Source organism: Pseudopipra pipra, chromosome 18 (assembly GCF_036250125.1).
Source record: "Pseudopipra pipra isolate bDixPip1 chromosome 18, bDixPip1.hap1, whole genome shotgun sequence".
NCBI classification, from domain to species: Eukaryota; Metazoa; Chordata; class Aves; order Passeriformes; family Pipridae; genus Pseudopipra; species Pseudopipra pipra.
In genome coordinates, this window is record NC_087566.1 from 13566738 (window position 1) to 13589543 (window position 22806).

General features: G+C 40.0%; 1 protein-coding gene across 2 annotated transcripts; it reads left to right on the forward strand.

Annotated features, from left to right (window-relative positions):
- Positions 1-375: 375 nt before the first annotated feature.
- Positions 376-21430, forward strand: CHFR (checkpoint with forkhead and ring finger domains). Of its 2 annotated transcripts, none has more exons than XM_064675277.1 (18): positions 376-460; positions 843-987; positions 3063-3162; positions 8289-8398; positions 9951-10010; positions 10164-10376; positions 10862-11077; positions 11374-11530; positions 11759-11913; positions 12423-12585; positions 13480-13622; positions 13967-14086; positions 14392-14475; positions 15138-15208; positions 16109-16196; positions 16374-16481; positions 17562-17634; positions 19790-21430. In XM_064675277.1, exons 2-18 carry the CDS (start codon positions 855-857, stop codon positions 19830-19832), a joined length of 2037 nt encoding a protein of 678 aa, XP_064531347.1. In that variant the 5' UTR covers positions 376-460; positions 843-854; the 3' UTR covers positions 19833-21430. The 2 variants fall into 2 exon arrangements, with proteins under 2 accessions (XP_064531347.1, XP_064531348.1); XM_064675278.1 differs by lacking the exon at positions 376-460 and adding an exon at positions 477-627.
- The last annotated feature ends 1376 nt before the right edge of the window (positions 21431-22806 follow it).

Sequence of the window (22806 nt, forward strand, 5' to 3'; positions counted from 1 at the left end):
CACCAAGTATGTTCCTTTAATGTAGCCGCTGCTGATAAACTAATAACTCTTCAACATCGAGGATCTGAACTAAATTTGCTGCCCGTGGTGATATGTGACCCCGCTATCGGGGGACAGGCGGCTGCCGGCACACACCACCTTCTGTGAAGGAATCCACGTGCCCGCAGCAAAGATGGCGGCGAGCGCCTTGTCCCGCCTGCGAGCCTGCCCTGACCCAACATGTCCGCCGGGGCGTCCCCGCCGCCTCAGCCCCTCGGCGGGCCCGCTTTCTCCTATGGGCGGCGGCGCGGCGCGGCCTCACCGGACGCGGAGCCGCTCCAGCCGGCGCGTCTCGGTGGTAGGCGGCGGAAAACCCGCCCCTCCCGGGCGCGCTGGCCAATGGGCGCGCTGGCCCCGCCCCGCGCGCATCAGCTGATGGGGCGCCGTCTGTTGACAGGAGCCGCCCGGGCCCGGCGCTGGAGTGAGAGCGGGGACGGGAACGGGGAGGGAGCGGGGACGGAGCGGGGGCACCGCGCCCCCGGGCATCGCCCCTGCCCCGCGGGGGAGGGAGCGGACGGACGGACAGACAGACAGACAGACGGAGCCGGCTCAGCTCGCTCCCCGCCGGGCAGGGAGCGGCCCAGCGGGGTGGGGGCGCAGGGAAGGCGGCGGGCTGGCTGCGGGGGGCCGAGGGAGGGAGGGCAGGATTTCCAGCCCCGCACAAAAGGAGGCGGCCGGGCAGGGGCCGGGGCACAACCCGGGGATGCGGGGCAGCGGCGCGGGGGGCCCGGCCCCTCCCTGAGCCCTCCCCGGGCGCTGCGTGATGGTGGGGCGTGGGTTGGCTTTGTTTGTGTTTTTGTCAGATGTGAATCCAAATGGAGCGGTCGGAAGGAGGCGAGCAGAGCCAGCAGCCGCAGCCCTGGGGGAAGCTGACCCGGCTGGGCGCTGAGGGGGCAGAGCCGCACGTCCTGCTGCTGAAAAGGGAATGGACCATCGGGAGGAAGAAAGGTGGGACAGGGAAGAGAGGTGTTCGGGGGACAGCAGGGATACCCCCTCCTGGCCTTTAAAACACAGGAAGGTGCTCTGCAACTAGCTGGGTTTGGTGCTTTCGGCTCTTGGAGGTGCTTGCCAGGCCATCCCATATTCCTAATTTATTTCTTGGTTGTGTGAAGTAGTTTTTCTTGGTTATGTGAAGAAGTAGTTCCATGCCGACCTTTCCTTTTTCACTAGTTTGGGACACTGGTACGTTTAAAGTGAATACGCCTTTTAGCTTGGCTGGCTGTGGCTCTTTGTACAAATAAGGAAGAATGATTGTTGATTCAGGAGAGTTTCTGTGCACCAACCCTGTTTACGTTCTCGTTTCGTTTCTGTGGTTAAAATAAGTTGGAACTGCCATGCAAAATGCTTCTGCTTCACAGAAAAGAAAACACCCACATAAAAGCCCTTAATTCTTCTGGCCATATAAAGACTGCCAGCAAGTACTGAAAGTTTCTGTGAGAGTGGATTTGAAAGCTTTATTCCCAGAGTCTAAGGCTTTTACTGTGTGCCTTTATTTTAAAGGATTTCGTGCTTACTGTATATGAAACAATCATTGAAGTGTTTTAAGTTTTTTACTCTGCCCTGACTGGAGTAATTTATTTTTCCTGTTTATCAGTTCAAGCAATTTGGCTGATCAGTCACATCCTGTAAATAGTCTTGAACAACCACCTGATGCTACAACTCTGTTAGAAGTTCAGATAGTGTATTGTAAGGAAAACATTTTGCCAATTTACATTTGGTGATAGATATTGAGATTGCTTATCGTTAAGCTGTTGGTAAATTCTTCACATTGATGTCTAGTTGAGAGTGATCTTGCAGAAAAAAAAAGATGAATTTTTGCATTTTCTTTTGCTTTTGTAACTATTAGCTAATGTATTCACAAAATGAATGGTTACAAATTTTGGGTCATAAGTTCTGCTTATAAAATCTTCAGGAGCATTAGAATTGCTTGTTCAGAGCATTTTGTCCTTCTGCTGCCATGTGACAGTCTAACTCTGTAAAATAGAATGGAAATGGTGGCATGCTCCTGAATCAGATTTAATCTGCTTGCTTTCAGTGGGTTTCCCTGCATCACATGTTGTGTGGGAACAGTAGTTGTTGCTTCTTCCTTGAATAGTATGAGTAGACTGGTGATGAGCCATTCCCTGCACGTGTAGTGGCTGCTGCTTTCCTTCTGGACACGTTTGGGAAGGCTGAGATCAGTGCACCCACAGTGGGAATAGGTGGAAGGGAACCATGGTTGTTAATTGTAATTCTTGTGTAAGCAAGTGCTTTGAGTAATTTGTGAGAGAGATCAGTGGGAAAATTGAGTGTTGCCTTGAACATTCAGCATTAAAGTGAAGTAAAAAGACAAGATCTGGTCAGAGCCCTGGAGTCGTAGGTAGGAAGGTTTATATCACATCAACATTGTCATGACACTTCTCCTGTGTATCCATAAATCTTAGCCCTGGATTTGAGATTCTTTTCAGCTTTATTAACATAGTAGTGTTGTCAACAGCAATGAGGAAAATTTTCCTGTTTAAACACAAACAAAAAAAAAAAGGCTGTAAGATAAGAAAATGATACTTTTCTGTTTATCAGTTCTTGGTTCTCACTACTCTCCCCAGTATACCAGAATGAAACAGAAGTTAAATCCAATGAAACAGTATCACAATGATGTGAGAAAAGAGCTGGGTGCTCTGTGATGTGTGCCTTTAGGATTTGGATTGAACACTTCCAATGTTTGTGAGTTTATTTCTGTACAAGTCTAGAAAGAGTTATTATAATTTGTTTTCCACCTGTGAGGGATACATCTGGGGGGGGAAGGGAACTGAAACATCTTCAGAAGTTTGAAATAAGTTTATATCAGCACATGGGTCTATCTCACCACTTGTATTCCTGTATCACACAGTAGACTGTGTTGCTGCCTATGTGACAGTAGAAGTTTTGAACTATTGCAGATGTACATGAGTCAGTCTGTGTTGCATTTATAGCCATGTAGAATGCTGATCTGACTGCGTAATGTGTATTTTTAAGCACACTGGAAAATCTCCTTTCTTTTTAAGGTTGTGACTTATCTTTCCCCGGCAACAAGTTGGTGTCTGGAGATCACTGTAAAATCATAGTGGATGAAGAATCTGGTCGAGTGTCATTGGAAGATACAAGGTTGGTTCTTCTGTGAGCTTCTAATCTTGTCTTCCTTTTAGTCTGTGAAGAAAAATCTTGTTTGTTGCTTGAAGCATCAATAGCTGGACTTGCTCAAATTTTTATCAAGACCTTCCTTGTACCAGGTGACCCAAAACTAGATGTGATATTTAGATGTTGACTAGTGAATTCCAAGTAAAGGGGAATAATAACCACTTTGCTTGAGGTTCGGACTGCACTCCTGTTAATCCAGCCCAGTGTGCTGTAGGCCTTCACCCCTGCCAGGGCAGGCTGCTGACTTAAGCCTAGGCAGAAGTCCAGGGGGTGAGATCTTGTGCTTAGTCATAAGATCCACCAGGAGCCCTCTCTGGGCAGTCTCTAACCTGTTCTGTTCAACGTGGTTCTTCTGTCCCAGGTGCAGGACTTGGAGTTTGTCTGTGTGGAATGTGGAATGCCATGACATTCCCATCAGCCCATTCCTGGCCAAAGTGCCCCTGGGGGCAGCCCAGCCCTGCCCCTGCTTTCTTGTCATCCACAAACTTGATGAGGGTGTATTTCCTCTCCTCTTCAGGTATGTCCAGGATATCCTGGATAGATTCCTGGAGGGATTATACTCCAAGAAGCTGTGGGACAGAATGCTAAATTTTTGGGAAAAATAGAAGGCCTAGCTGGGATATCTAGGAAATGGCTTATAATTGTCATTCTCCAATACAATCCTAAATTTCAAGATGTTTCAAGCAACAAATCAAGCCATATTGGCTATCATGACAGTCTAAGAGTGTAGCTGTAAATCTAAGCTTGAGAAACTGTCCATGGTAGAATTGGTTTAGACCAACAGTAGGATAAAACAAGCTAAATAACTTGTGCATAATGCAGAAACATTCCTGCCTACTTTTTTTTTTCCCCCTACCCACCTCCCCCGAGGCAGAAAGTGCAGCTAGTAGAAAACTAACAAAGCCAAATTAAAGTTAATTTTCTGTGGTATATTCATGAAAAGGTGAGGCTTGTTACCAGGTAGTGTAGCAGAAAGGCTGCACCCACTGAATGTTGCCAGGGAGCTGCTGGTGCCTGGTACACCTCTGTACATCCAACAAAGAGGAGTAAGATCCTGTGTTCTGCCTCCTGTGAGTTGGTGTGAAGTGTGGCTGCCATTTGCTGAATCGAGAAACCAAACCTGCACAAGACTCTTCTAGGTCTTGCAATGTTTGTGCCAAATATCAGATGAGTTCCAAAAAATCAAGCAGGCTGAAAGAACATGATTTTTGAATGTTTAGGTTGGCAATACAGATGCCCAGAGACCCAGAAAAATACTGCAATGTCAGCTTTTTCTTCTCTGAAGTGGAAAACAGTTTGGAAAATTGCTGTGGTCAAGCTCAGATTTTTCTGGTGAAGAGGAATGCATTGAAGGAGGCAGTGGGTGTGGGACAGTGGGACTGAGTGGACTTTGTTTCTGTACTGTAGCTAACCCAGAGAGTATAATCAGATATATGTAGACAGGCAGCATTGGTTTCTATCTCCCTGTTAGCATAGTGAGTTCTTGAATCTATTCTGGAAAGAATTACAGTAAATTTGCAGGTGAAAGAAAGTGTGTAGAGAACTCAAAATTGTTGAGCAAATAGAAGTTTGGAAGTAACAGAAGCCAAGAGTTAGCAAATAGTACAATAATATACTCCCAGACTCGCCCTTTTTTGGGATATGTTTCTGCTTTATTTTCCAAACCATGCACTGGTTGCTTTATTCTTCTTGGAAGAAAACAAATTATACAAGCTGACCTAACACAGTGGAGGCAGCAGTTGGCTTGCCCCAAGTAAAAGCAATTGTAAGATTCTCCATTTTGAAAAAGAAATTTTGGAGGCAACTAATGTAATTTATTTTTAAAGACCTCCTCTTTTTATCTTCTAGGAATTTTTTTTAAAGATTGTAAGTAGTAAGTGATGTTTCAGAACAGAAAACTATTTACCCAAGGCTGATATTTCCTTTCTGTGGGTAAATTGGAGGTTGATCTGCAGTTGGTGTCCTTTCTGCTACTAAATTCTTCTCACCCTATCAGTCAAAACTATATCCATGAATGTTAAAAGAATGGAGAATTACAGTACAGACAGAATTCTGTACCTTAAAAGACTTCAAAACTCATTTAAGTTTAGAGTGTGTTCAGGATAATATACATTTAAATAGCTGATAACTATTGAAACTATTAACCCAGAAGCTTTAACATAAATCACAATCTTTTCCTGGATGGGGGTAATTATTAGAAAATAACAGACTGGCATTTTTCTTGGAAGGATACCAAGGTATTTTGCAACACATGGGTAATTCACCTACTTCAAAAGTGAGCCTGTTCTGAGTGTTCACATCAATTCTGCACAGCAGTTGGGATTGGGAAGTAAAGGGAATTTATGGTTCATTAATGAAACTGTAGAGTCATCAACCACATTGGAATTGAGTCAAGGCCAGACTTTTTTTTTTCTTCCACTCTTTAGAAAAGTGACATTGGGACCTTTTGTGACATTGTTTCACAGCACAGATGATTTATATCTGATAGTGCTGTTTTTCATCTCCTCTTGAAAAATTGTACAGCCAGTTGGCCTCAATTCAATATTAATTCCTAATGAATGGCCTTCATATTTGGGATTCTCATTGTAGTTTCTACTTATTTTATGGGAACCTTAATTTGAAACATCAGAGGAATGTGCAAATGTCACAATTTATCATGAGTGTCTGGTTGAAAAATACCCACAACATTAATCTGAAATGTCACCATATCTGTTAAAAACCCCATGCTAAAGCCTGAAACTGGAAATAAAAAGCCAATATAATTATCTGGTGCAGTTGGATAATTTTTTCCCCTTTGATTATTGGCTGAGCTATAAATACAGCTGATTCAATCTGCTAATGTAATGAAGAAAAGCTTATGGTTTTCTGTGTTAGGTGATATCAGTTTGTTCCTACTTCATTTGGGTCTGTGTGTGCCAAGTAATTCATTAGGCAGCTCTCACTGGAGTCTGTGTAGTGCAGAACTGAAAACATTTGCCTATTTGTAGTCAGTTGGATGGTTTAGGGTGTTGTGTAGTTATTTCTGCAGCTTGCTTTGTGAAACCAAGCCTGAGTGGTCACTAGATGTGTGGTGTTTTGGGGTTTTATTCTTTTCTTTTTCCAAGAATACCTTAGTTGAGTTTTTGTCCCCCATAACCATCTTGGAACTTTGCAGTCATGACAGAGAGATTTCATAAGATACATCATTGTGACATATTTCCCCTGTGCTTAGTGAAATATTTGGGCTAGGAATTGCCTGTAGAAGCTAAACCTTGGTAAGAGACAAGTCTTGTTACTTGAGTTTAGCTGTCTGATTACAAAAGAAGGTCTAGAACTCTTAGGGCATATGGGAGATTGATGCTTTGTTGTGCCTTCTGGAAAGGAGGTCAGATATGATGTTTCCTGGTTTTGTTAAAGGACCTCTGACAGGTTCTAGGGGTTGGTGTAAGCTTTGCTGCTTCTTTGGCGATTGAAGGAGGCAAAATCTTCACTTCAACATAAGCTTTTTAATATATTATCACTATCATCAATGTGAAATTAAAAATGAGTGTAGTTCCTAACAGACTGGCTAAAATTCTTTTTTCCTCTTAATTGCTAAACTTTGCTATTCATTTAGTGATTTTTCTGCTCTGCTGGTTCTTTGCTCCTCATGTCTTTCAGGCAAGTCAACATCTGTATGCCTGAGGTTAAAAGACAAGCTTAAAATAGTTTTCTTGCTTGTGGGAGAAGCTTGAAGTTTCTTTAATAGAGCAAATACCAATATGACCCAAAGATTTTTGTTTGTTTCTTGATGTTTAAAGTAGCATTTCTATTATTTTTTTTTGTGATCCTTTATGTTGGATTAGTTGATGCAACCAGGTAGATAGTGAAAGACAGTGGATGGGGAAAGCAATTGCAGCAGTAATGCCAAGAACTAATACCTAGGTCAGGACCTGTGGTAGTGATTCCAAAGGGCTTGCTTTCCCTTTGCTTTTTAATGTCATGATTTTGACTCTGTGTCCAAAAAAAAGTCAACAATACAAAGTTCTAGTTTTCTTTCTCTGCTCATGTTACTAAACGAGAAGAGAATTTTCCAGTTTGCTTTTTAAAAGAAGAAACAATGAGAAGGGAAGGCACTTTATTTCTAAATAAGCATCCCTGTCTAGGGAGGCACTGCCGTGTCCTGGGCACAGGTGGTGCCTCCAGGAGGTGGCAGCACAGGTTTGCTGTTATTTCGTGCTGCAGCTCTGCCGAGGGGGAAAAGCAGATATTTTTATTTGGTTTATATTTGGTACCACTTGCTGAGATTTTGAATGGCTGAAGTATGAAACTGGAAAGTGCTGCAGCCCTGAAGGAGGCTTATTGCAAGCGACTTGGAATTATTCAGTACTTGAATAACTTGGTTATAAAACATTAGTAGCTTGTGTGGACAACATCACCCACAGTAAAGGAGGTAAAGAAAATAATCGTCAATGCTCTGCATTTTCCTCTTCCCCAGTTTAATTTCTTCTACAAGTTTTTGATTTTTTTATTAGTATCAAAATAATTAATTCCAACTCATTTTTTTAATATGCATAACTTTTTTCCACCTTACTGACTTCTCAGTTTTGAGTTGCAAACAGTCCAAGTAACCTCAGAATTTTAGTTTTTTCACTATTTGAAGGAAGAGGGGAGAAAAAATAGTGCTGTGTGGCATCCCTAAGTGCACAGGAAAAGTTCCTTTGTCACAGGATGTTTTAGGAGATTCCCAGTGTTAATTGGAAAACACAGCCCAGAACTTTTTGAATAGAACTCCTATTGCCCCTTAGGGTTTTATACTTAAAGGGTGGAGACTATTGTACAGAAACAATCCTCTAATTATTTTGAGATGTTGGCCAAATATCAGGGGTCTTTTGTCTGCCAACTATCACCTCTTTACCAGTAGCTGAAAATGAGCTTTGAAGTTTCAGTAGCTCTGCATTTCTGTCTTTGGGAGAATTTTTTTGTTTCTGGACTTCTTTTTTTTTTTTTAATCCACTTATTTTTTGGGGGGTAGCCAGTAGTTTTTCTTCTTTGAAAGTATCTAGTGTTTTCCCTTCCTTCTCCCATGTAATTACAGAAACATTTATGCTGTTATCTTTTCTTTATCTTTACAGTACTAATGGAACAGTAATTAATAAACAGAAAGTGGTTAAGAAGCAGACATACCCATTACAGACTGGAGATGTGATCTATGTTGTTTACAGAAAAAATGAGCCAGAGAACAGTAAGTGAATATTTGTTAAATGGTATACTGAGTCATTTTCTTTTGAGTCACGAGAGAAAAGAAATATCAGTGTAATTAAAACAGAATTACTCAATTATAAGAGAAATAATTTGCTAATGTTTAAAAACAATTCTCTAGAGAAGAGGTCATAGATGTGCCAATTTTTACAGAGACAAGTCTGAGCAACTGTCTGAAATTGAAATGTGCCTAGAAGTAGTTTTGGTATAACTAATGCATGGAGTGGTAACTAATGAGCTTCTGATCACATGTCCAGTGCTTCTTTTAGAAGTCAAATTGCTGGGGTACTTAGTGATACTTTATATATCCCAGTGAAGCAGTTTTTGGCACCAGAAGGAAAGGCTGCAAAAGCTTTTTGTTTTGTGTGTGAGTTTTGGGGTTTTTTTTGGGGGGAGTTGTGTGTGTGTTGGGTTTTTTTGTTTTAAAGAGGGAAGAGGCAAAATACCAGGGGGAGGTGGGGAAAGCCCTACACTGTAAGGAGAATTAGTAAACCTGGAAAAATAGTCTAGATACATACATACCACTGAAATACTTCCTTTCTGAAGTTGCTGTTAATTTATATATAGACAGATCAGACAGATTTATGCTGTCTGATGCAAATGTTACATGAAGCAGTGCTAAGCTGTATGTTTCTGTCTGTATGGCTTGTTTATCTCACAGATCCTTTCTAAGTTGGCACCATTATACTTGATGCTACTTAGATGAAATCACTTAGCTGATTTTCCAGGCACTTTGTAATGAACTGAGTCACTGACTTCTGTGTGGGTTAACAAGTGTTTGAATTACCAAGCCTCCTGTTTTGCTTTTTCATCTTCGAAGACAGAGAAGAATTCAGATTTGAAGTGCCTATTTGGCCATTCTGAGTAGTTCTGAAGGAGACAATATTCTAACTTTTGATCAGAAAAGGAGTTGCTGCAAACTAAGAGAGTCTTTCTTGCTTGGAGGTGGTTGGAGATGCAAAAAGTAGCAAGTTAGGGGAATCTTTAAAACAATATGAAGTAAGATGGAGAAGAAAAGGATATTATGGAGTCAATTTTATTGATAGATTCTAAATTAGTTTCTGGGTGAAATTTATGGCATGTCCTAATCTGTATTTTTGAGTTCATGTATCTCACAAAGAAATGAAATAATACTGATTGAAGAAGTTGAGAATTGAGCTCAGAAACAATGAGCTTCTTCGAAGAACTTTGATTCAGTATGAGTAAAAATACAGTTTGTTCAGATACAGAGCAGATTTTAGGTTTAAGAAATGATTAAGCCTCTGGTTCCATGGCTGGCACAAGTTAAACATCAAACAAAAGCTGCTCTGCCTGGTTTCCTGAGAAGAAAATATCTTGCTGTGCAGCTCCTAATTGACTCCTAAGTAGGAGTATTAACACGGTGCTGTTGAGGTGACCCCTCTTTTGCCTCTTCCATTGTCAGACACTTTGGGGAAGCAGCCACTAGTGAATAGAAGTTGTTTGTGAGTTGTTTATGTGGGGGTTAGCAAATTTTTGTTTAAAGATTGTGATAAATATTATCTTGTCTCTTTCAGATGTTGCTTATCTTTATGAATCCTTAAACACAAAAGGTGATGCAACTCAAGAACCAGTAGGTAAGGAAGTAATTCAAGATCCATGAAGAGGAGTTAAGCTCCAATGACTAATGTAACCCTCTTGAGAGAGTTTGATTCCTTGGAATTTTGAAGGCATGATATGGTGACTGTCACACAGATATTTTTCTTTCCTTTCCCCCCTTCCAACTGTAGAAGTTAATGTAGAAAACCAATGCCATGTGACCAAAGATACCTCAAGTACAGGAAGAAGTAATGATGAGACCCCAATTACCTCATCACAGTCATCTACTCAGTCTTGCTATGAGGAACCACAGCCATCTACTTCTACATCTAACCTCTTTAATGCTTCTTCTACCTCTCTTATTGAGTCTGCATCTGTTCAGCAGGATAATCCATCTACATCTGGTAAGAATTTTGTCAAGTACTGAAAGTTTGATATCCCATCAACTGTTGCTCCAGTTTTGAATTTTAATAGAATGATCTATTACTCCTCTCTTGGTCTTTAGCATTTGCTTTGTAAAATTCCAGTGAAAATACCAGGTGGATAAGTGCATTTTAACTTTCTCTCTATGAGCAGGCAGGGGTAAATCCTAATGGATGAGTAAAGCAATTGTGAGTCTTAAGAATAAATACTCTACAAATTAAAGATGATTGGGGATTTTAAGTAGGGTTACACAACTAATAGGTTGTTTCTCCCCAGGTCTTGCAATTAGTCAGATTGGTTCAGAATGCATTTAGTAAGTTATGCAGACATTGCTTTTCTGCTGCCCTTTTTCCTGTTCAGATGTTTGGATTGATGCATGTGCCTCATCAGGGTTCGAGTACCTTTTGGTTTCACGTGTCCTGTATTGCTATTAAGCCATGTCCATGTTTCTGTTGTTATTTTATAGGCTCACAATCCCCAGTTGTCACTCCTGTGCCTGCTTTCTCCATCTCAGAATCTGGGTGTGTAAGAGCACTGCACAACAAACACGAAAAGCTGGATATGAATGTTGAAACTTCTGCAATCCCTTCAGAAATCACTGACAAAGAAGAAGCAGAATTGGATTCTCAAAGAACAAGGGAGGAGGAAGGTTTGGAACCTGCAAAGAAGAAACTAAAAGGAGGCAAGTATACTACAGTATTGTGCAACCTACCCCCCACCCCCTCCAGACTGAATTAGAAGAGCTGTCATCAGTCCTTCAGTTTGTTTCTTACTTCTTCTGGTTTCTGGTCCAGTGAAAATAATGTCTTCAGTAGCAGAAGCTGTTGTGTGTAAAGCAAGAACCTCTAGTGGGACCATTGCCAGTGAACAGTGAATCAGTGTATATCTTTCAGGTCTTTTTTTAAGTACTTGAATAAAAATAAGTAACTTATTAAAAGCTTCAAAAACTATATCCTGTGGAATCTTCTGTCTTTGTAGATGAAGACACTTGTCCAGATCTTTCACCAGCACCTCCAAGTGAATGTATAATTAAAATTGGCTCTGAAGATGCAAAAACATCAAATGTGAAACCAGATAAGATGGAAGAAACATTAACTTGCATTATCTGCCAAGAACTGCTGCATGACTGTGTAAGGTATGTAAGAGTGACAAAAGCTGTAATCATGTGGTAATAATGCCCAAAATTCAGTGACAGCTGTTTGAGGAGGTCAGGATAATGAGCATTTTCACAAGCCCTTCTGAGTCCCCTGTCCCCCACCTCATCTATATAGTCAAATCAATGCCAAACAGTTTTTTTGAGTGTTACGAATGGATCTGAAAAAATGAAATATTTATGTTTTGACTCCATGTGTTTGTTTTCCAGCTTGCAGCCCTGTATGCATACTTTTTGTGCTGCCTGCTACTCAGGGTGGATGGAAAGATCTTCCCTATGTCCAACTTGTCGTTGTCCAGTAGAACGTATTTGTAAAAATCACATATTGAACAACTTGGTTGAAGCTTATCTGATTCAGCATCCAGGCAAGTTGAACAGTGTGTGTGGCAGAATCCCTTGTGTTTCACACATGAGCTGCATAACTGATACATGCTCACACTTGTCTGTACAATACCTGTGTGTTTTACCACTCTGCTGTTTTCTCTGACGTGGTTGTAAGAAAGCAAGCATAGTTAACGTGACATAGTGACTCAGGGAAAGTGATATGATACTATAACTGAGTGTCTAAGAATTCTTCATTTTAATTTGTTACTTAATTAAATCCACGTTCAAGTATATTTTTCAGAAGTATCTGATATCCTTCTTGTGATTAACTTCAATCATGGCCTCTTGAAAACAAAACTTCGGTTGCCTGATAGTACATTTCATTAACAGAGAGGGGAGTTTAACTAAGATCTTCTAGAACTCTGTAATACAGAACTAAGTTTTATGGAAATGGAAGCACAGTAAACAGAGCTGTGTTAACAAAGTAGGGTGCAGGTAAAGGATGTGAGGTGTTTCTTTTGTTGAAATGTGGGTTTGGTTCTGGTGCCAGATAAGTGTCGCAACGAGGACGATGTTCGCAGCATGGACGCGAGAAACAAAATCACTCAAGACATGTTGCAGCCCAAGGTGCGCAGGTCTTTTTCAGACGAGGAGGGAAGTTCTGAAGACTTATTGGAGTTGTCAGATGTAGACAGCGAATCTTCAGATATCAGGTATGTCTACTTTTAGGTTGTGTTCCAAATTAGATGTACTTATGTTTGGATAAGCCCACAGGCTGAGCTGTTATTGCTGGTAGTGCTGTTATTGCTGGTAGTGTTCCTGTGCTGATTGTCAGAATGAATCTGAGTTTTTTGTTTTCAGGTAAGTTCATTCTTAGCAGTAATTATCTTGGCAGTTCTGCTGACCATCCTACTGAACCTTGAGCAGTCAAAAAAAAAAATAAAACATAGAACTTCCCAGAAGTTCAGCAAGATTCAGTTTGTGACCAACAGTTCTATCCTGAACTGTGCAACAGCTTCATGTGAGATACGTGAAATTACCTTTTCCACTTACAAATTGGCTGTTGCTGTAGAGAAGACAGGTTTCTGGCTAAGATCTTGTCAGGAGGTAAAGCAGTCTATGCCCTGTGAGTGCAGCTGCAATGGTTGTACTTTTTTATGTGTCTGGAATGCTGCCTTCACTGGGTGTAAGATACTGAGGCAGCTGATGGAGATTCCCAAGTACCAAAATATCTCCTCTTTATTTCCAGCAGCAAACACTTTTTGCTCAATGTCTGGAGGGGAACAGAAGAATTCTTCGTGTAGATAATTATTCCATCTTTGTGCCTCTGTCTTTTGTTCATCTCACTTTCGGTCACATTGAGCGCTTTTTTTCCCCCCCTCTCTTTTTTAAAACTGCTACTATAAACCCCCAAATTCTTATCTGTCCAACTGCAGCAGTCTTCACAGCTGTGAGGTACTGAGTTATGTAAACTTCCATCTGTTACTGAATGAGGAAGTTCCAAATTTAAACTTTGAGAGTCTGACCAACCTTGTCTAGAATACAGATGTAAGTTATATGTGTGTTTGTTCAGTGTGATTTCCTGTGACTTTATTTTATTCTTTCAGTCAACCATATATAGTGTGCAGACAGTGCCCAGGGTATCGAAGACACTCTGTTCCAACTGTGCCTGGCACAGGCCAGGAGACAGAGGCAGGAGGAATGCAGGCACTGGGGGATGCACCATCAACATCTGCCAACTTCCCTGCAGGTCAGTGTCATCATCCCAGGAGTGTGGGACTGAAACACTACAACTCATAGAACTGTTACAGAATCACAGAATGGTTTGGGTTGGAAGGGAGCCTGAAAGATTGTCTCCAACTCCCCTGAACTGAGCAATGAGCTGTGTTATAACCCTGTGCTAAGTTATGAACTAATCAAGGTCACTCTCGTACTGAGAGTAACACCATCACACCAGTGTCTTTGCAAATATCATGACATTTGGCTCTAGTTTTGAGATTTTTATGTTGTTAATATTCACTAAGACTTCTAGTCCAGATTGCAGTTGTGTACCTTGTTCAGTCTATCTTTTTTTTCCCTTTTGAACCCGTCTAGCTGTCCAGGAATATGTGTGTCCTGCTCAAGGAAGTCATGTAATATGCACCTGCTGCTTCCAGCCCATGCCTGACCGCAGAGCAGAGCGGGAGCAGAATCCTCATGTTGCTCCTCAGCAATGTGTGTACATTTTTCATCTTACTGTTTTAAATCTTGGCTGCAGAACTAACTCTCTCCTTACTTTTTATTAAATTTACTTTGAAGACTGTTTTTTAGATGAGTATTCTATATCTGAACTCTTGTAGAGACAAAGAATCTTCTTTTGTAGAATTTTATTCCTCTATAGAATGTATTTTAAATGAGAAAGTTGTACCTTTTTTAAGCCAAGTTTATCAGGGCTCTGTTGTTATTGATTTATAAGAAAAGTAACTGTGGAGTTTTGTTGTGTGGAGGTCCTTACAGGGATTTTCTTTGTTATTTTACAGGTACAGTTTGTCTGCAACCCTTCTGTCACTTGTACTGGGGCTGCACTCGGATGGCATGTTTTGGCTGTTTGGCACCATTCTGTGGTATTGTGGAATAATCTGTTTCTTATGAGCCTGCTCACTTTGCAATAATGTCTGTCTGTCTTGAATTTTAGGTAATTTAAGAAATATACATTAATTTGTAGCACAGTCATGCAAAAAGAAACAAGAGCTGTGTCCTCACACCACAAACATAAAAAATTCGAGTGGTATGTGTCCTAACTCAGAGGGTTTAACTTTGTGTCTTCATACCAGATTGGGCTTAGAAACTACACTCATTAAGCACAATGCTTTTCCATATTAAAAATATGGTTTATTTCAACCTAGGAAGAGAATCATACAAATCAGTGCAGGAGCACTGAACATCTGATGTTAACTGGTTAGAAAAGAGCCTCGCCCTCTTAAACATGCAGACTTCTGAAACTTAAGGTTTTAGACATTTTTTCCAGAACTAAATTGGAACAGCTGGAATGGTTTGGCTGCAGTTTTTACAATTTCACTAAAGGTGAAATTGTAAAATATCAATGTCTTATCTTTGCCAATGGAAGTTACATATCACATGCAAATGCTGAATGTAGTCCTGTGCTTGGTGCTCACATGAGCCTGTGCACGTTATTTCAGGCAACAGAAGAACCTTCAGAAAATGTGTGAGGGCCATGGGGGTGGGGGGAAGAAATAGTAACTTTTCTTCTTCTTTTTCTAATTAGAAATAAATCTTGGTGATAAGTGTTTAGATGGAGTCCTAAATAACAACCACTACGAGTCAGATATCCTAAAGGTAAGTTTAAAAATCATTGTGTGTGATAATAACAAGTGTACAAGGTTTAAGATATACTCACTGATGAAATGAAAGTTGTTGTGCTGCCCAACAGTTGCAGTGGCAGCTTTGTGTCACCTGTAGAACCTGATTCTAAAAGGCAAATTAAATGAGCCCCAAGCGATCAGCTGGAGCAAAGTCACAGTTTGCTGTGTCTGCTTTGGAAGTATCTTGGAGTGTCTCTGTCACACCTGTCTGTGTGAGAGGGCATCAGTTAACAACAGCAAAAATCACTTCCCTGGAATCCTGGTGTTTATTTTCTCCAATGTGTATGCCTGACAGGTTCCAAGAAGGCCAAAATTCTAGACCTGGTTCTGAATTTGAGTTTAAATGACTGGTAGACACACTGTAGAGTCCAGATATGTTTAGTTGTTATTGTTGGGGAAGCCAGTTTCTAAAGTCTAAGGTGTAACATCCAAAATATTAGTTAAGAGAAAAACAGTTCACTAAAAATATGCCAGGAAAGGAAGGCTTGTTAAACGTTCTGTCCCAGACAAAATTTCACGCTAAGTTGCATGGAAAAGATTTTGCTTATACCATAGCAGGGTTACCTAAGTTATGTAAGCTGTGTGAAATCTTGATTTGGGGTAAAGGAAAGTGTGACTGACGTGAATCTATTTGCAAACTTCTGGCAAAGTGGGGATTGTTCTTGAAAAAAAAAAATTGTAGAAGGTTTTATTGGTGGTCTGAAAGTATCTTGATAATAAGGTTAAATATATTTAATATTTACTTGTAGTCAGCATCAACCCATTTTGAAAACCTAGTTAGATCTAGGTGTGGAAATATTTGAGAATAAATTACTTGGTTACTCTTTAAGTTTGAAGGTTTTTCTAGAGTAAGCACTGAAGTTGCTCTTTTTAGGATTACCTGGCATCCAGGGGTCTGACATGGAAAAACATGTTAAATGAAAGCCTCTTAGCTCTTCAAAGAGGAGTTTTTATGTTGTCAGGTACGTGCTGTGTTCAGTTTGCATGTGTGTAACTCCTTGTCTGTACATAACTCTAGTGGAATGTTACCAGGAGGTTTGGACTTCTGTGTGCATGGCAAGTGCTGTCCAGCCTCTTCAGTTCCCTCTGATTTCTCAAGCCTTGCACTGACACTCTGTCCAAACTGGTTTTGCCCCCAGATTACAGAATTACTGGGAACACAGTGCTTTGCTACTGTTGTGGCCTTCGCAGCTTCCGAGAACTCGCCTACCAGTACAGGCAGAATATTCCTGCTGCTGAACTGCCAGGTGGGGATTGTTCTGCACAGTAAGGGGGGAAAAGTCACTTAAAGTTAAGTAACATCAGTTTTATGTTTGTATCCGTGTTCTCTTGGCCCTTTCATGTAGCCCAGTGCAAATCTCCTTACAGGGCTAATATCTCTTGCTGATTGCTTTACTTGTCAGCTGCTAAGCCCGTGTGTAGTTGTTGTCAGACTCCTGAATGGAACCTTTTCTTTCAGTGTGATTTCTCATCTGTAGGATAAGTGTACCTGCAGAGCGAAAAGAGGAAGTCAGTACAATCCAGGATATAGTCAACAGGAACCAGTTGCTGTAACTGAATTTATTTTCCCATTTAAATATATAAAATGATGCACCTCTTGAACAATTCCACATTTTACCAGCTCTCAACTAGGAACAAGAATGCTTTCATTAACTTATTCTAGATCTGTTTGCATTTACAGTTTTAGTATAAAATAGCATGCAGCCAGCTGTACCTCCTTCAGACCTAAATCATTTGGAACAGAAGCTATTCCAACAGTTTACTTTCAAGTATTATTTTGTCCCTGTAGTTCCTGTTGTTAACAACAGCTTCCCTGTCTTCAGCTGTTGAGAACTCTGCTTCTGCTGCTGTGCAGCATGAGCAACAACCTGCTTTCTCCTTAATGTTGCTTTTCAGTTTAGAGTAATGACCTGCTGGACAGCTGAGTTGTAATGCATGTGAAAGTAGGGGGAAAGCAACAAACTCTACCCAAATTAATAATTTTTCTCTCGTATGGAAATGTATCTAGACAAATGCCCAGTGTCTTTAACTGTCAAGTCAGTCTCTCTTAAACTGAATGGTAAAACTTCAGTTGACAGCACCGAGAACCAAATCCTTTCATCATAAGTCTGCATGAGTTTAATATTTAAAATTAGTTTTTTGTCCCTCACAGTTTGCTTTGTTCCCAGTAAGGTGAACCAATATAGTTGTGTTTTATGCCAATCCTGCCTTGTTTCTCTACAAAGCCTGCTCTGATGAGTAACCTCCATTAGCAGTGGCTTAATAATATAGATCACCTCATGAATGACTTTTTTAATAAATGTAGCATTTCATTTCTCTCCCTGCAGTGACTGTCACGTCCCGTCCCGACTGCTACTGGGGGCGCAACTGCCGAACTCAGGTCAAAGCACATCATGCCATGTAAGTCAGACACTGCACAGAGGGAGTTTGGTTTGTGTTTCTTTAAAAAAAAACCACACCAACAACAACCCAAAAAGCAACCTTTGAGGTGCCAGGAATTGTGTGAGTAACACTGTTGCAGCATAAGGCAGAACTGGGTGAGCTTTGGGGATTTTGTTGTCATTTTTGTTTTTAGCACAGCTTTGAAATGAGCCCTTTGTGCATGTCAGAAGGGCACTGCCAGCACTTGTAAGTTGATGTAGCCCATTGCTGACACTTCTTGAGTCTATTTTTCCACCCACTGGAGTGGAAGGAGTGCCTCTTTTAGTGAAGTGCAGCTTACATTGAAGGGATAAATTGGTGGGAATAATTAGCAACAAGAGAAGCAAGAGAAGCTTAGAACATGTAACATAAACCACAGCAGGTTCCTAAGCAGTTCCTGGTTTTGGAGGAGTTTCTAGGTCTTACAACCCTGACCCAAGGAATCTGCATGTGTTGAAAATGAAATACTGAGCCTGAAGAGAGATTAACCCTCTACTTTTCAAGGGCACTTGGACTCTTGGTATCTGGTCGCTTATGAGAAATGTTTTTCCAAAATAAATCAAGCTTCTTGATTAAAAAAAAAAAAAATCAAGGCCACAGGTGACCAATGCAGTTTTATTCTTATGAAAAGATGCACATGTGGATTGACAAATATTAAAGACTCGTAAAACCGAAACAAAAATTTTCTACCTAGGAACCAACTGGTTCCAGGGAGCGTTGAAAAATCCTTCTTGCTTTATGAATAATTCTCTAAATGCTCAGTGCAATTTAAGATAGAGGAGCAATTATCCCTTATTGAGAAATTGCCCTAATGAATAGTAGATTCTGCAGTATCTTTCTAATGTTGCAATGTACATACACACTTAGCATAATTCCTTTAATATTTCAGGTACTGTGGGTTGAAAATAACCAGTCTGTACATCTCAGGCAAGCAGATCATAAGACAGACTTGTAAAATATTCATTGGCAGTCTCTTACAAATTCAGAGGGTTTTACCAAATAGCTTTCAAAAATAATTTTGGATTTAAGTTGCAGATGTAATTTGAAGTACCACAGCTATCTGTAAGTTCACATTACAGGACTGTTTGTGTTCCCAGAAATGTTAGAGTTAATTCAATATCAAAGTACTCACTGTGTGTCTTTGGTCATATTGTGGGGGATAATTTCATCTAGAATAGAAATGACTCAGGGTTTTTCTTTCCTTTTTTTTCTTCTCTTTTTTTTTAATTTATCTTTTCTTTCAAGCATCAGCTGTTCCTAGAACTCTACTGGCGGCTGCTCTTATTTCCTAAAATCCACAAAAGCAAACAGTCTTGTCATACTACTCCTAAATACCCGGTTAAGTTTTTTTTAATTGAGCTAAACTTTTGCTGAGTAGTTTCGTTATGTCAGCAAGGTTTTTGTAATCTTTGATTTAATTCAGCAAGAGGGGGAAAATTCATGGTCCCCTTGACATCATCTCCTCCCCAGGTACACACACACTCAGCACCCCACTTCTGTTTCACTTGTGTGTCAGGGGACACAAAACCCCAGTCAGAGAAAAACAAAGAATGAACAGTGAGAGGTTTTTGAGAACTGGGGAGAAGTACCTTGTACAAAAACTGTGTTATCTGTTTAATCCCTGAAGACAGGCTTGTCATTCCCATAAAACTTACATAATACAGGCTGAGAAAAACTTCTTTCCAGAAGATTCTGAGCCACTGAGAGAACACATTTGTGTTGAAATGTATCCTTAGCCTGGTTAATGCCAGTTCTTAGTGACTGGTGTAATGCTGTCTGCTAAAAATTGCTAATATCTTGCAGGGGAAAATTAACTCACCAACTCCTGTTTTAGTTGCCTTCTGGGTTAAAGTATGCAGAAGTATAGGGGAATGTTTAATAACAGGGTTTTTGTGTGCACAAGAAAACTTTACAAGGGTTGGGCACGAGAGATGTTGAAAATCCTGTTACACATAAATGGTAATAGAGTACAACATAATCAGGTTCTGAAAAACAGGTATTTTAGTGTGTGAATGTTCTGCTTTAAACTGTTTAATATTTAAAATCCTGTGAAAGATGATGACTTGCTTTTGTTGCCTGACTTCTGAGAACTTTTGTTACATTTTAATACTTGTTGTTTTTATTTTATTTTCAGGAAATTCAATCACATTTGTGAGCAAACACGATTCAAGAACTGAATACCTGTAGTCTGTAGAGGGTGGACAAAACCCTCTTACACTGCTTGTACAGTTTAAGGTTTCAGGGGATCTTCTCAGTTCCCCCATAGCAGGGAATCAATGATTTTTGCATCAGGTAGTCTGATGTGAAATTTTTAATTTGTAGAATTTTACAGCTGTACATGAATAAGGTAGATTTTTTTTTTTTTCCCAAGATAGTCCAGCAGGCATTGCATTCCATCCTCATGACTACAGTGTCCCTGTGTCACTTCAGTGAAGAACACGAACAGAAATCACCCACACAAAACCCAGCCATATCTTGGGATGACCTAAGAATAAGGAGTGTATTTGCACTACTTGTGGAGAAACTAAGGAAAATCGTTAGACTTAAAATAGAGAAGTTTTGTAAAAGTATCTGATGGGTATTTCAAGAGCCATTAATATTTAAGAAGGAAATTGTCAGTGGATATTTGTAACTGCATTTTGTGGTAGTCTGATCTTTCGTTGCTGCCCATTGCATTTGGGCTGGAAACCACATGAATGCTCATTCAAAAAAATCCATCCATTAAACAGCTGTTTCAACTTAAAGCTCCTACCATATGTGCAGTGTTACAGTGGAAGTAGGACAGTTTCTTTTCTTAGTTTAGACATGTTGATGTTTTTATTCACATGAAATTACAAAAAGAATTGCACAAAAGTTTGAAAATCACGTTTAAAGTTGGGGTAATACTTGAAGCAGAACAGACTTCTGCTACTATTACTTCTGTATTGTTTTATATCAGAAGACCAAACAGTGCTTTTGACATAGAGCAGCCAGTAGGACACACTGGTTCCTTTTTTTGTATTTCTTTTTTGTTTTGATACCGTGTGCTAAATATGTACCTCTGCAATGCAGCTGTTCTCTAGCATGCATACACTGGTGAAAATGTAGAAAAAGCTATAATTTAAAACAGAATATAGCAGCTTTACTGGAAGGAACAATCTTACACAAAATAAGTCAGTTTGGACAAATTGTAGCAATATGGAGGCATTTCTGGATAGGGGTAGAGATAGGGATGATGAAGGGGAACACTGGTGTCACTGACATAATAAATGTAGATATTTTTTTTTCATGCCTTCTGCAGAGCTCATTCAGGAGATGTCCCAAGTGTCATTAAAAATAAGAAAAATCCCCCTCCTCCCCCTCCCCCCAAATTGATATGATCTAATCTGGTTCATCATAATCTGATTTATAATGTTGACAAGCCTCAACTGGGACCAATTTTTCCTTTTACATCACACCTAGAAGAGTGAAGCAGAATGAGAAGAAAGCATACAAAGTTACCTCTGTAGATACCATGTTGTTTTTGAGTATGCCTTATTTTATGAGCAGGATTTATACTTGGGTGTTAAAAAGTGCACACACGATATCTTGTGATATAACGGAGCACAAATGATGCAGCACATCGTGTCTGCTGGTTGCAATGAATTAAACAACTATTTCCAGCAATGCACATGTTAATATGAATGCTAATTAGAATTATGTCTTTCTGTTCAGATTTTTATTTTTTAAAATAGCTGTTGCAAGGCTGGGTCTGTTGACCATGCCTGTATGCTAATAAAATACACTTTGGCGTGGACTTCTTTTCCTAATCTCTGGGCATTTTCTCCTGTGAGTAGGATTGAAGTTGGATCTGGAATATTACTTGAAACTTCTTTTAACAACAACAAGTGTGTTTCTGTCTTTTAGTATTATTAACAATGTTCTGTTGCTTCTGTATTTGTATTTTATGTTTAGATTTTTTAATGGTTATTGTATCTTCTCAGGACAACCATTCCCAGCTGGTTTTGATCTCATTTTCATCTCTGGCTGTGCATGTAGCAAATTGAGTGCAGTTGTGGAGATCAAGCCTTTGCACATTATATGCAGAAATGTGCTTTGCATTCCCATTCACCACTCCCACACCCCAGATGGACTTTCAGCATAGGCTTGTCCCTGTTCTAGTGTTCAGGCCTCTCGTGCTGAAGTTTCTTTGTTGGTCCAGAGTAATGTGTCTGCAGTACAATGTACAACCTGCCTTGCACTTACTCGAGCTGTGTTTGTACAGGGGTGTTTGGTGTGACTGTAAGAAAAAAAAACTGGGGGGGAAAACCAACCAACAGAACTTGTGCTTAACATCTAAACTACCTGTGCAGTAGATGCTCTTCAGATTCCTTTTATAAACCCCTCTTCCTTTTCCCTGTCACAGGTCATTAATCTGCCTTTCTATGCATTTAGGGTTGCGGTAGTGCAATGGAATGAAGGGATTCTTTTATTTTTTTTTTCATTTATATTGTACCAGGAAGAGATCAGAAATTAACTTGCAGATAGGGAGGGTGAATAAATCCTGATCTTTATATGCTCTTAAGTAAGTAAGAGTATCTGTCATGGGTATTACATACTCTACATTAGACCTTTTCAAATGTATGTTTACCAGGTGATAGTTGATGTGATAAATGTATGAACTATGCTTGGTGTAATTGTTTAAATACTGTAAAGGTGCAGCATATTTTTAACCTGTCTAAAGCACATCCCCACCTCCTTTATAAGAGATGTTTGGAAGCTGAGCATGAAACGTGGTAGAATAGCTGTGGAAACCGAGGTGCTTATGATAGGATTTGACATAGTGGTGAACAAGGTATATATAGTCTCTCTCTTTGAGGAAGTTCTTTTATAAAGAAGGTGGAGAGTAGTTCTTCCAGTTCTCTTTTGTGATTTATTTTTTTCCTGAACTAAGAACTTATTAATTAAAAAAAAAAAAAGTTGTCTGTTTCTGTTTCTCTTGTGTCTGTCCCCTCCCCACAGAAATGGCTGTAGGCAGCACTTTGCTGATGCCTGGTCATGAGCATGTTAGTTATTTGAATGCTGGGGTTTTACAAGTGAATATCATCCCTGAACTTGTAGTTACTGAAAATTACAGGAGTTTGTGTCACATGATATTGCAAAGGGTCATCAGTTGTCTCTACAAGATTTATA

What these genes read in the sequence shown, in the direction of transcription:
- CHFR (XM_064675277.1), top strand. Translation starts at nt 855, where the DNA reads ATGGAGCGGTCGGAAGGAGGCGAGCAGAGCCAGCAGCCGCAGCCCTGG. An exon ending in GGATAATCCATCTACATCTG is followed by an intron (nt 10,377 to 10,861) that starts GTAAGAATTTTG and finishes GTTATTTTATAG; the next exon opens with GCTCACAATCCCCAGTTGTC. An exon ending in AAAGAAGAAACTAAAAGGAG is followed by an intron (nt 11,078 to 11,373) that starts GCAAGTATACTA and finishes CTGTCTTTGTAG; the next exon opens with ATGAAGACACTTGTCCAGAT.